Genomic DNA, 14,720 nt, shown 5'->3' on the forward strand with positions numbered 1-14,720 from the left:
CAGAGAAGGTGTCACTCAAAGGTAGAGCGGACAGTATGTCAGAGGAGAGGGTGGAGGGGGATAGGGAGGGCAGGTTGCGTCTGAGTGAGACGGTTTGAGTTGGGGTGAAGACCTTTCGGTTAAGCATGAGAGTTAGTGAGAAGGATATGAAGGAATGGTCAGATACATGTAGGGGAGTTACCGTGGTGTTAATGATGCTGGAGTTACGGGAAAATATGAGATCCAAGGAGTTGCCTGCTTTGTGGGTGGGAGGCATGGCAGTGGGAGTCAGGTCAAATGATTGTAGGAGGGAGACTACTCTCTCTCCCCCCCTCTCTCTCCCCCCTCTCTCTCTCCCTCCCCTCTCTCTGTCTCTCTCTCTCTCTCTCCCCCCTCCCTCTCCCCCCTCTCTCTCTCCCTCCCCTCTCTCTCCCCTCTCTCTCTCTCCCCCCATCTCTCTCTCCCTCCCCCCCCTCTCCCTCCCCTCTCTCTCCCCCCTCTCTCCCTCCCCTCTCTCTCCCCCCTCTCTCTCTCCCTCCCCTCTCTCTGACTCTCTCTCTCCCCCCTCCCTCTCCCCCCTCTCTCTCCCTCCCCTCTCTCTCTCTCCCCCCATCTCTCTCTCCCTCCCCCCCTCTCCCTCCCCTCTCTCTCCCCCCTCTCTCCCTCCCCTCTCTCTCCCCCCCTCTCTCTCTCTCCCTCTCTCCCTCCCCCTCTCTCCCTCCCCCCATCTCTCTCTCCCTCGCCCCCTCTCTCTCCCCCCCTCTCTCTCTCTCCCTCTCTCCCTCCCTCTCCCCCCTCTCAAAACACAACGAGCAGCTGAGCGCGTCACCACGTGATGACGTGTATCCACATGGCGGCGCCGTGCTGAGCTGAGCAGACAGACAGTCAGTCAGTGGATACAGAGAGGAGATCCTGCTGCTCAGCTTTCTGTTCTCTCACCTGCAGCAGAGGAGAGATGAAGATGATGATGATGACGGCGGCCTGAAGGAGGAGAGTATTATTATCATCTAACCAGCTGGAGATGCAACAACATCAACAACAACACCAGCACCAGCGCCACAGAGTAACAGCAGCCCCGCAGACGGAGAGCAGCGTCCGAACCAAGAGCATGTTCCTCAGCCGGGCGCTGGAGAAGATCCTGCAGGACAAGGAGCTGAAGAGGAGCCACCACGGGGAGCTGCGGAGAGCCTGCCAGGTGGCCCTGGGTGAGGAGGAGAGGGGTTAGGGTTTATATTCATATAGTGTAGTAATACTGACAGACGGACACTACACCTCTCTGCAGACCCGCTGCTCAGCTGTCAACACGTTAGCTCCTGTTAGCCCTGTTAGCTCTGTTAGCCCTGTTAGCCCTGTTAGCACGTTAGCTCTGTTAGCTCTGTTAGCCCTGTTAGCACGTTAGCTCTGTTGGCTCCTGTTAGCTCGGTTAGCACGTTAGCTCTGTTAGCACGTTAGCTCTGTTAGCTCCTGTGGGGCCTTCGGTGGCTCAGCTGTCAGTCAGGCAGCGACGTTACAGCCAAACTATTGCATCTCTTTGTTATTTAGTCTTTATGTCTTTATTTCAGCAGCAACTATTCTTCTTCATGGGGTCTGACTGGATACAATCATATATATACAAATCATCAAACAAGAATAATAATAATCAATAAAACAACATAAACACAAAACATGGCTAGCTAGTGAGCTAACCACACTGACAGGATATAATATAATGTACAGTTTCTACGTCAAATGTATAATACTATCTTTTATGGACTCTTCTTGTATCATAAACATAAACACACATTACTGTGTATTTGTAGATCTGGTATGTCATAAATGTCTGGATGTAGCTGTACTGTCTACCTGTATGTTATGATGAATTGAAAATGGGGGACCCTGATGTAAACAAGACGAAAGTCTTTCTCTGGTCTGCATCCTCTTAACAATTGTGTGTATTGAGCTGTACTGTATTGTACCCATTCTGCAATCTGGTAATACAATTTTCAATCAAAACAAACTACCTAGTGAGCTAACAGCCCACTGACAGGATAGCATTAGCTTAGCTAGCTCTGTTCTGTTAGCCCGGGGGGGGGGGGGCGCGCATTATTAACTATGTTTTCACCATAACATGTTATTTGAAGTCACATTATTCTGCTCAACTTTGTGTGAAGTCTGGTTATTAACTCAGACAGTTGTTGTAGCTAGTGAAGTTAGCCGGCATGCAGTAGCTGGTTAAACAGACCAATCGTGTTGCTGTACGTAGCACTGTCTGTGATTGATTGATTGAAAACTTTATTTAACAGATTGCAGAATGGGTACAATACAGTACAGCTCAATACACACAATTGTTAAGGGGATGCAGACCAGAGAGAGACTTTTGTCTTGTTTACATCAGGGTCCCCCATTTTCAATTCATCCTATATAAGCCGGAGAACCTTCCTGCTCTGCCATTCAGTGTCGGACACACAACACAGGCAATCCAACTCCAGGATACTCTGACCGTCTGACGTCCCTGCTTTTCCATTCAACAGACCAGATAGTCTTACACACACACACACACACCACACACAGTTGTTCAGTGTTGTTTTATTGTCCCACTCAGAGTGTCCTCGCCATCTGTATCCTCCCTCTTGGCCTAGATGTCCCAACTGAATAATGAGATGCTCAGATGGTCATGAATTAATTGAAAATGGGGGACCCTGATGTAAACAAGACGAAAGTCTTTCTCTGGTCTGCATCCCCTTAACAATTGTGTGTATTGAGCCGTACTGTATTGTACCCATTCTGCAATCTGTTAAATACAATTTTCAATCAATGGTTGATCTTAACAAGAGAGTTGTCTCATTGTCACTCAAATATGATTGGCCCCCGGTCTGGTTCGTTGCTCAACATGGTTCCCACCCAGAAGATGATCATCCACTACTCAAATGTCCTGTTTCCGTTGCACTTCCTGGTTTACTGGTTTACTCTGGGTGGTCTTGCGCAAAAGTCTCTTTTCCCAGCCGTTGAGAAATGGCTAAACTGGTTTATTTGTGCCGTGCCTTGCTTTGTCTGCTCCACACGCTCTCATTATTCATGATGGTGGTGGTGTTGGGCTAGTAGTACTAGATGACAACACCACTCTCATCCTCTCACACTGCTCCACCCTAGACCTTGTGGAAGGAGACGAGGCTAACCTGTAGATTGTTAGTGTGGGCTAGAGCTGTTTACACAGTTGATTAAACGCTGATTATTACGGCTGTTTGCTGAAGTTACTAGAAACACATTTTCCTACGAGTGTGCCGGTAATGTTTACGTTCAGTCACCATTACTGACGTTTGGCCTGTACGTACGTCACTCTGGGTGCCCCGAACCTTATTTTTTTTGACGTAGAGGACGAGAAGGCCAGGGGCCTGTAGTGGGCTGATGTTGATACTTTAGAAACGTAACAAGGAGCCAACTAGAGACTCGCATCACCACCGTACCAACTATCTTGTTTCTTTGCACTAGAGCCTCATATCACTGGACTCTAACCACTGGACTATCTTGTGTTCGTACTTTTTATATTATTATACTGTATTTGTATCTATAGTGTATATTAGATACTGGACTGTTTATTTTTTTCAGGACTGTGAAACTCTGCTTTTGACACCCGAATTTCCCCAAGGGGATCAATAAAGGATTATCCTATCTTAAATCACACATTATTGACCGTTCTTGTTAATCATTTGACTTCTATTAAGCAATTCCAATATCACTCGGACCTAGAAATTGTTAATCTGCATCAAAATTACAACGGATAGAATTACGACACTCTGGAACCCTTTGAATGGCTAAAACACTGTTGCTAGGGGTCACGTTTGGCCCGTGGGCCCTATGTTTGGGCAATGCTGCTGGTCCGTCTGGTCTGTCCAGTGTTTGGGGAACGCTAGGCACTCCGTAAGCAGCTCCTCTTTCTCAGCTCCCACAAGCCCCCTTCTTCCACAGAACAAATGACCAGTTAGTAATATCATGCCACTGTGGCGTGCGGTGGATTCCGGGCTATCTCGTTAATCTAATTTCTCCATAATTACAGAATAGGTATGCAGTGGAGAGAGTTGGGGCCCAATTGTTATCATCTCTGTCTTTCAGTGGAACTGACTTTCGAAGCGTAGCTAGGCAGGCAGCTAAGTTCCTTTTTAATGTGGCGTGCTGCCGATAACGATGATGATGATGATGATGGTTGTAATAATATTTGTTAAACTGGGGTGCTTGTGAGAGTTGGAGGTTTTGCCTCTTATTGTGAGCGCTAACGAGATCAACGTGAACTCATGTGACCCTTCCTCATGCAGCGGTGGTGGGTCACACGCCCGGCTTAAAGGAGCTGTAAGTCGTATTGTCTTTGTTATAATAATAAGTGGTCTGACTACATGTTAAAGTAATAGCTCTACACACTTGACGACAGCCATCACTGATATAGAGTGTTTAGTCTCCCAGTCTCTCCGCTCTGCAGTAAACACAAAATAAATGTCCTGGTATCCCGTTCTCACTTCATCCAATCAGAAGAGAGAACTCCAAAAATAAGAAATAAAATCTATGTACAATATGTGCTTTAAACAGGTAAAATAATCTGCCAGTGCAGTAAGCAAATCTGTCTTGGCAGGACTTCTTGAAATAAGTAAAAAATATCTAAGGTTCTCTCTCTCTCCTGATTGGATAAAGTGGGAAGGGATACCGGAAAAATAAATGTCTGTTTACTGCAGAGCAGGAGGGACTGGGAGACCCATGTTACTGACCAGACACTCTATATCAGTGATGGCTGTTTACTGCAGAGTGGAGGGACTGGGAGACCCATGTTACTGACAAGACACTCTATATCAGTGATGGCTGTTTACTGCAGAGTGGAGGGACTGGGAGACCCATGTTACTGACCAGACACTCTATATCAGTGATGACTGTTTACTGCAGAGTGGAGGGACTGGGAGACCCATGTTACTGACCAGACACTCTATATCAGTGATGGCTGTTTACTGCAGAGTGGAGGGACTGGGAGACCCATGTTACTGACCAGACACTCTATATCAGTGATGGCTGTTTACTGCAGAGTGGAGGGACTGGGAGACCCATGTTACTGACCAGACACTCTATATCAGTGATGGCTGTTTACTGCAGAGTGGAGGGACTGGGAGACCCATGTTACTGACCAGACACTCTATATCAGTGATGGCTGTTTACTGCAGAGTGGAGGGACTGGGAGACCCATGTTACTGACCAGACACTCTATATCAGTGATGGCTGTTTACTGCAGAGCAGGAGGGACTGGGAGACCCATGTTACTGACCAGACACTCTGTATCAGTGATGACTGTTTACTGCAGAGTGGAGGGACTGGGAGACTCATGTTACTGACCAGACACTATATATCAGTGATGACTGTTTACTGCAGAGTGGAGGGACTGGGAGACCCATGTTACTGACCAGACACTCTATATCAGTGATGACTGTTTACTGCAGAGTGGAGGGACTGGGAGACCCATGTTACTGACCAGACACTCTATATTAGTGATGGCTGTCAGACTGTAGAGCTATGTATAACACTTATTTTAACACTCACACAGCACCTTTTAATACACACACACACACACACACACACACACACACACACACACACCACTACTCTGGGTGTACTAGCAGAGGTACAGACGACCAGACCGCTGGTGTGTTCTGACCTATTTTTCTCTTGCAACGGCGTGTGACTGACTGTAGAAGAGGCCTGCTCCCAGGGACAACAGCTCTGGATGATCAGCTGAGAGATGAAGAGGTGGACATCGATTGAGAGAGAGAATAACCCTAGATGGCCCTGCGGAACAGATGTGAATATAGCCGTGGAGGGTGGGGGGGGGGGGGGGGGGGGCAGTGGGGGAGGGAGGGCGATACTGAGCAGGTGGGGGAACCAGACAGACAGACGGCCCAGTGGGATTCTGTCTTAATCAGCAATAATAACGAGGCTAATGTCCGGTCGATGACCCACTCGATATTCCTTTGATAGACATGTCGGTCTGCTGAGTTAGATGTAAATACATTAGTGCCTCCTGTGATCAAGCCAATGGGTGGACATCTGCACTTACTGTACTTACTGTACTCTCAAGTTAAAGGCCTCTCTCTCTCTCTCTCTCTGTCGTTATTCAGGCTGTAACTCGTGATGCTAGTTCCTGTGTTTGCTCTTGGCGGTTGGCTTATTAATGAGGCCCGGGTCACCTGCTGCGGGGGACGGATCTCTGCTGTCGACACCACTTCAGACTTTAGTTTAGAGCCTGATCTCTGCTGTAGACACAACTGTCATTATTATTATTATTATTAGTATTGTTGTTACTGTTGATATTGTGTTGTTGGTTGTTGTTGTTGAAAAAAATATATTGATACATAAAAATAAAAACCAACGATCGGTATCGGCTGATATGGCTCATAGACGATCGGTATCGGTGGCAAAAAAGGCGGTGTGCCTGCAGTGCCCGCACCACGTAACGCACTTCAGTGCAACGCCGCCGTCCCGGTTTCGACTCCCGGACCCGGCGACATTTGCCGAACGCCTCCCCATATCTTCTCCCATCTTTCCTCTCTCTGTCTATCCAATAAAGCAATAAAATGCCAAAAAAAATGATAATAAAACGTGATCGGGGCCTCCCTACTTCAGACTTTTAACAGCGGCTTCTTCTTTCTTCCTTCACAGATGAAATCAAAGCCGAGCTCGAGAAACAAAAGTAAGTACTTTGTCTTTTTTGCACGTTCACCTTTGACCCGGATGTACTACACACACACACAAACAAAATGGTCACACAGGTGATGACGACATCATGTCCTGTCCTTCTTGATATCAGGATGTCATATTGCGACACTTATGTGGTTTGATGAACAAATTTAAAGTACATCACATTTAGTCATTTAGCTGAACGCTTTTATCCAAAACAAGTTGTCAGCAGCCAGGAAGGTACAACTCTGGCAGCTAAGGGTCGGCAAGATTGTTTGTGTCGAACTTGAGTGCTTCAGTCTTAGTCTTACAGTCTTAGCATAGTAGTATAGACAATTAGTTAAATTTAAAGTGCTTTATTTGTCAAATACACAATACAGGGGCATTGTAATTACATTTTTGTGTTTCGAGCTCAGACTCAACAGAGCACAAGTAGGAAACAACCATCGCCCAGTAGGTAGGGGTGTGAACGTGGCTGATTCTGCATCGATGCAGTGACGGAACATAATCGATTATTAAAATAGAAAATATACTCTCTTGCTTGCTTTTATGTTCTTTTACAATGTAGCGCTTTGGGATTTGCTCCACAACTATAAAACGCCCTACAAATCAAATTTATTATTATTATTATTATTATTATTATTATTATTATTATTATTATTATTATTATTATTATTATTATTATTATTATTGTATTATTAAAGCTAGTGCTCTGGTCATGCATCCACTCAACTCATATAAAATACAGCATCAGGCTATTCTGAAAGTATTGATACTGATACTAATAAAGAGTATTGAACCGTTTTTAACAGCTGGGTATCGAGTTGCCGTTCTAGTATCTGCATCATGCAACACTAGTAAAGACATTTATTTTGACATTCTGATTTAAGAACTTTCTAAATAAAAGTAAATTTATCTGACTGCTTGTATTAATTGATGAAAAAGTAGCCATGTGCAGTAATAGATTATAAAATTGAGGATGTAATATATTATTGAGCTGCATCGTAGAATCTAATGGAATCGTGGACAGCTGAATCATAATTGAATCGTGAGGCCAGTGAAGATTCACAGCTCTAATAGTAGGTAGTAATATAGGCACACTTGGATTACTTATTAGAAAAGTGCTTAATAGTAAAACACAGAAGTAAGGCTATTTGCAAATGATTACGCCAATAATAGGAATAGTTCTTTTTGTATGTCTTGTATGTCATAAATGTCTTGATGAATAAAAAATGGAGGACCCTTATGTAAACAAGACGAAAGTATTTTTCTGGTCTTCATCCTCTTGTTAGTATTGGGCTCGAGGCTCAGATAGCCGCTGGCGTCTTGTGACGGAGGTGGTTTGATTTATAGGTGCTGCTCCTTCTGTATATAAAAAAAAAATTATAATAATAATAATAACACAAAGCGTCAATCAATGGTAATCAATGGCAATATCAAATTTGCATGTTTTTTTTGCCACTCTAAAAATGCATCACAGCACAGAAATAATAATCCAATTATCATATTTTTATATTCAGATCTAACTACTGTATTGCCTGTATTTATGTCCTTCTACTATCACCCTGCCCATACTCTGCCTCCTCTCCCGCCTCCCCCCATGTTGCTATGACGCCCGCATTTCATTTAATCTTATCCTGTTTGTTTTATTATTCCCTTTTTATAATTACTACTGAAGCGCTGAAGCTGAAGAAACGGTAACCAGGCGGACGGCCTCACGAGCTTTAATGAGCGTCTCCGTTAACACGGTCTGAGCGGAGCGCTGCTTTAGACGCCCTGCACCACTCTGTACTAGACGGAGCAGGAGGTCGTACAGTACTCTGCAATACTTGATTTTAACCTGCAGGTATAAAGACACTATGGTAGTAAGCAAGTAATACTGGCCAGCAGTGTAACTAGTAAGATGTACCGATATAGATATAGTATACTATCTACAGATATGTAATAAGGATTATATGCAGGTATGTACAGACAGATGTGTGTGCGTATAATATATATATATATATATATATTAGGGCTGTCCCCGACTAAGGATTTGGATATTCGACTATGATTGGCCAACATTTGCCGTCAGTCGACTATTAGTAAAAAATTTAATTAAAAAAAGTATAATATTTTTTATTCAAATTTTTTATTTTTTTATCATTCCATTTGGGCTGTGGGGGGTGCTTAATGTCTGAAGGAGTCGACTGCAGGCTTCTTGTCCTCTGTGGGGGGTGCTTAATGTCTGAAGGAGTCGACTGCAGGCTTCTTGTCCTCTGTGGGGGGTGCTTAATGTCTGAAGGAGTCGACTGCAGGCTTCTTGTCCTCTGTGGGGGGTGCTTAATGTCTGAAGGAGTCGACTGCAGGCTTCTTGTCCTCTGTGGGGGGTGCTTAATGTCTGAAGGAGTCGACTGCAGGCTTCTTGTCCTCTGTGGGGGGTGAAGCTTAATGTCTGAAGGAGTCGACTGCAGGCTTCTTGTCCTCTGTGGGGGGTGAAGCTTAATGTCTGAAGGAGTCGACTGAAGGCTTCTTGTCCTCTGTGGGGGGTGCTTAATGTCTGAAGGAGTCGACTGCAGGCTTCTTGTCCTCTGTGGGGGGTGCTTAATGTCTGAAGGAGTCGACTGCAGGCTTCTTGTCCTCTGTGGGGGGTGAAGCTTAATGTCTGAAGGAGTCGACTGCAGGCTTCTTGTCCTCTGTGGGGGGTGCTTAATGTCTGAAGGAGTCGACTGCAGGCTTCTTGTCCTCTGTGGGGGGTGCTTAATGTCTGAAGGAGTCGACTGCAGGCTTCTTGTCCTCTGTGGGGGGTGCTTAATGTCTGAAGGAGTCGACTGCAGGCTTCTTGTCCTCTGTGGGGGGTGCTTAATGTCTGAAGGAGTCGACTGCAGGCTTCTTGTCCTCTGTGGGGGGTGAAGCTTAATGTCTGAAGGAGTCGACTGCAGGCTTCTTGTCCTCTGTGGGGGGTGAAGCTTAATGTCTGAAGGAGTCGACTGAAGGCTTCTTGTCCTCTGTGGGGGGTGCTTAATGTCTGAAGGAGTCGACTGCAGGCTTCTTGTCCTCTGTGGGGGGTGCTTAATGTCTGAAGGAGTCGACTGCAGGCTTCTTGTCCTCTGTGGGGGGTGAAGCTTAATGTCTGAAGGAGTCGACTGCAGGCTTCTTGTCCTCTGTGGGGGGTGCTTAATGTCTGAAGGAGTCGACTGCAGGCTTCTTGTCCTCTGTGGGGGGTGCTTAATGTCTGAAGGAGTCGACTGCAGGCTTCTTGTCCTCTGTGGGGGGTGCTTAATGTCTGAAGGAGTCGACTGCAGGCTTCTTGTCCTCTGTGGGGGGTGCTTAATGTCTGAAGGAGTCGACTGCAGGCTTCTTGTCCTCTGTGGGGGGTGAAGCTTAATGTCTGAAGGAGTCGACTGCAGGCTTCTTGTCCTCTGTGGGGGGTGAAGCTTAATGTCTGAAGGAGTCGACTGAAGGCTTCTTGTCCTCTGTGGGGGGTGAAGCTTAATGTCTGAAGGAGTCGACTGAAGGCTTCTTGTCCTCTGTGGGCGGTGCTTAATGTCTGAAGGAGTCGACTGAAGGCTTCTTGTCCTCTGTGGGGGGTGCTTAATGTCTGAAGGAGTCGACTGAAGGCTTCTTGTCCTCTGTGGGGGGTGCTTAATGTCTGAAGGAGTCGACTGAAGGCTTCTTGTCCTCTGTGCAAAAGCATGCAATTGGTCCACTGATGGATACATCTTGATATGTGTCTAGTCTAGTGTGTTCATTAGACGGGTGAAATCCTCTTTCAGTGCCTCTGTGCCTGTTTTCTTAGGCAGTTAGCCTCTGGTATGCGTGCCATTAGCGTTAGCCACGCTTCTAGGCCTCTTTTCTTTTGGAAAGAATGATAATTTATAAAAGAATTTAAATTTTTTTTTGTATTCGACCAAGAGGTTGGCAGTCGACTACGGCTCCTTTCGACCAATTAATCGACTAATAGGGGTCAGCTCTAATATATATATATATATATATATATATACAGTAGGGCTGCACCGAATAGTTTGAAGCTTCATTCATAACGTTGACATTCGAATTCTAAATCAACATTAAAATGTATTATTTTAATTTTAATTTTATTGTATGCATCTATTCATTCTGTTTAAACCAATGGGGTTTTTCTTCACAGTGGCAGATAAAGATAAGGCTACACTAATATTATAGTATATGACTCGTCATAAAAATTCAAATTAAACATTTATCATAAATGATGTAGGCTATCTGCATCCGCTCGGCGCTCTGCTTTCATACCACTTTCGTACCAACCGTGCCCTTATTGGATTATTTATGTCGACGAAACAGACAAGTTCTATTCATTAAAGAAAGTTGTTTTAATAAAAAAAATTATATATACAGCCTTATTGTACATGCAGACTTGTATGGGTTGTCTGCGGTAGAGCAGTCGTCTGGTAATCCAGTTCGATTCCCGCCCCATCTGGGCAGCGTGTCGAAGTGTCCTTGAGCGAGACACTTAACCCCTAACTGCTCCCGATGTGCAGCTTGGCACCTTGCATGGTGTGTGAATGTGAGTGAATGAGTAAAATGTGAGGAACAAAATTGTAAAGCGCTATATAAATGCACCATGTACCTTTAATCTGCTTTTTCTAAGTAGGTATATACTGTAGAAGTACTGAAGTATATTCAGACGGATATGGAAATATATATATATGCAGTAAATATATAAATGATCAAGTCTATGGCTCCAGAGCTAATTTTTCTACACCGGTATCTCAATGTGGAACAGCCTTCCACTCAGGATAAAACTGTCAGGTTCTAGAGGAATATCTAAAGGTCAGGTTCGCTCATATCTCTGCGGTAAAGTGGCCGGATAGCTGTCGGGTCATACTCGTATTGTTGTTTTAATGATGGTGTAAGAAATGCGCTATTTTATGGTATTTGGTGGTCAGGGTGATATTGACTTGTTTTTAGATATAGAATATGATGGGGCGGCTAGGTGGTGTAGTGGACAAGTCACTCGCCACCAGTGTGGAGACGCTAGGATTCGCGTGTTCGAATCCAGCTCTCCACATTGTTTTTCAGTTTGGCTGGTCGTCCGCAGTAATACACATTGGCCGTATTACGGGGAGGGAAAACTGAAGGGTGGGGATCGAACGTTGTGAACAAGCGACTCCTACAAGTCGGTTGGTGCGCCTGCGCAGTAGAATCAGGAAGTGTCGGGGGCAGCGTGAGCCTCCCACGCGTCACTCCTCGACACTGAGAGGTCGAGCTGCGCAGGTGAAAAGATGCGACTGCTGTTACCTCAAGTACCGGAGGGGACTCGTGCTATGTATGACTTAGTCCACATTGCAGCCGGCTTGTGGGAGGCAAGAAACAGCGTTCGTGACAGGGGAGGGTTGAATTGGATGATACGAAATTGGGATGGGAGAAAAATATAGAAAAATGGGAGAAAAAGTGGATAAAAAAAAAAAAGATATAGAATATGGATTTGTTGTGTTGGACCTTTGCTTCATGTGTTGTTTTATATGTTATTTGTGTATTAAGTCAGAACATCGGGGACCAGGCTGGAAAAAAAAGTGTTGTCACTTTTGCACGTCATCCCTTGGACTTGTTGTGTCTTTTGGATCCATAAATAAAATCAATCGATCAAATCAATAATGATTTAGTTTGAAATGTCCTGAATTTGTCATATAGTGTAGAGCAGACTGCCGTATGAAGCCTCACCTCTTCACTCATTTCATAAAAGCAGTGTTTTGACAGGAAGTCGTCCCCGTCAGGTGATGTGTGATTCTCACTGTCCCCCCCCCCCCCCCCCCCCCTGCAGAGATGGCACCGTGGTTCCGCCCAGAGCCAACTACATCGAGGCGGACCAGTATGTGCTGCCCTTCGAGCTGGCCTGCCAGTCCAAGTCCCCGCGCATCGTCAGCACCTCGCTGGACTGTCTGCAGGTACACACACACACGCACACGCACACACACGCACACACACACACACACGCACACGCACGCACACACACACTAGGGCTGAGCCCAAACGTTCGAATGTTCGGACCTTCGTTAGTTACGTTGGCATTCGAATTCTAAATCAACATTTAATATTTTTTATGTGTCTATTCATTCTGTTTAAAACAATGGGGTTTTTCTTCACAGTTGCAGATAAAGATTAGGCTACACACTAATATTATAGTATTAAAACTGATGAGTTATATTCATTAAAGAAAGTTGATTTAATTATTTTATTAAAGACTCATTTAATCAGATTAATCACTTTATCAAAAAACCCTGACGAAGATCGAAGCCCAAAAACAGGCTTCGGGGACGGCCCTAACACACACATTCTACTCTAATAATAATAAACACCGCACGGACTCTGATGCAGTGTGTTACTACGGTTTGGACCACGTACCATCATCACTATTACTACGGTCTGATTTAATCCTGCCACTTCACTACTGTTTACTACTACTACTACCACCACCACCACCACCACCGCCACCGCTACCACTATTACTATTACTATTACTATTACTGCTACTACTACTACTATTACTACTACTACTATTACTGCTACTACTACTGTTTACTACTACTACTATTACTGCTACTACTACTGTTTACTACTACTACTACTGCTACTACTACTACTGCTGCTGCTGCTGCTGCTGCTACTATTACTATTACTACTACTACTACTACCACCTCTTCAACTTGGCCTTCAACCCTAATTTCTCACTTTGTATGTTGTGTCTGTCCACTATGTTTGTTACTTTTGTTATTCCCCCCCCCCCTATGTAAAGCGACCTTGGGTCTTCTGAAAGGCGCTATATAAAAACGAAGTTAATATTTTTTATTACTGTTAGCGCTCTTATCATTATTACTTTGTTCTACATTCTATTATTCTGTTATTACTACCTATCCTACCTGCTATGACACTTTAATTTCCCCCCAAGTGGATTAATAAAGGAACACTTGACTAGACTACATTGATTTCCACGTACAGACCTGCACACCAAAACAAACACGCTCCTCTTACTACTAGATTTCTCTCTTTGTCCCCGTCTGCCCCCTCGCTCCCTCTCTCCCTCGCTCCCTCCTTCCCTCCCTCCCTCCCTCCCTCCCTCCCTCCCTCCCTCCCTCCCTCCCTCTCACATAATAACATCGATAGGTAGTCGTAGGTTCAGTTATCAGCCAGAGGGACGACATTTTGACAGTTTCTTGCTCCACCTGTTTTTCCCACTCGTCCCCCGCCTTCCTGGAGCCGTCTCTCTTCAGGGTGTGCATTCCACTGATGGGCAGACGGGCAGGCAGACGGGCAGGCAGGCAGACGGGCAGGCAGGCAGACGGGCAGACGGGCAGGCAGGCAGACGGGCAGGCAGACGGGCAGGCAGGCAGACGGGCAGGCAGGCAGACGGGCAGGCAGGCAGACGGGCAGGCAGGCAGACAGACAGGCAGGCAGACGGGCAGGCAGGCAGACAGGCAGGCAGACAGACAGGCAGGCAGACGGGCAGGCAGGCAGACGGGCAGGCAGGCAGACAGACAGGCAGGCAGACGGGCAGACGGGCAGGCAGGCAGACAGACAGGCAGGCAGACGGGCAGGCAGGCAGACGGGCAGACCCCTGTTAATCACCGCTACCTGTCAGTCTAGAAGCACAGGGTGACTCCTTCACTGCTCAACAAAAGCAGTTAGTTTAAATCAAGGGGCACTTTGCCAAAAATCAATGCTGATTTATTTTGCACATAATCACTCTCACACACACACACACACACACACACACACACACACACACACACACACACACCCTAAAGCAGTTCATTAGTTCATCATTCATTTAGTTCAGTGGTTCTCAAAGTGTGGGGTGCGCCCCCCTTCGGGGGCTCAGAGGTATGACAGGATGGGCGGGGGGGGCACGAGTGACCGGGCGAAATGTCCATTTACGTGGAACCAACTAGGGATGGGTACCTTTCACATTTGAATCGATACCAGTACCCAACGGTACCTTTTTTCGGTACTTTAGTCTCAAAATCTTTTATTTACCTACCTCAGTCGTGAAAAAAATTATCCAAACTTCAAATAACTACAATTTCGACAGTTTTCGGCTT

General features: G+C 45.6%; 1 protein-coding gene across 1 annotated transcript in view; it reads left to right on the forward strand.

The window, feature by feature from the left end:
• Positions 1-869: 869 nt before the first annotated feature.
• Positions 870-14,720, forward strand: part of arfgef2 (ADP-ribosylation factor guanine nucleotide-exchange factor 2 (brefeldin A-inhibited)) — a gene marked incomplete at its 3' end in the record, with an annotated part of 107,377 nt that continues 93,526 nt past the window's right edge. The window contains exons 1-3 of the mRNA XM_084313308.1: positions 870-1,184; positions 6,646-6,676; positions 12,446-12,569. Coding sequence (XP_084169434.1) covers positions 1,001-1,184; positions 6,646-6,676; positions 12,446-12,569 — 339 coding nt within the window. The 5' untranslated portion in view covers positions 870-1,000. The remainder of the gene's footprint in view (positions 1,185-6,645; positions 6,677-12,445; positions 12,570-14,720) is intronic.

This window comes from Notolepis coatsorum, assembly GCF_963971535.1.
Source record: "Notolepis coatsorum genome assembly, chromosome: 4".
Classification (NCBI taxonomy): domain Eukaryota; kingdom Metazoa; phylum Chordata; class Actinopteri; order Aulopiformes; family Paralepididae; genus Notolepis; species Notolepis coatsorum.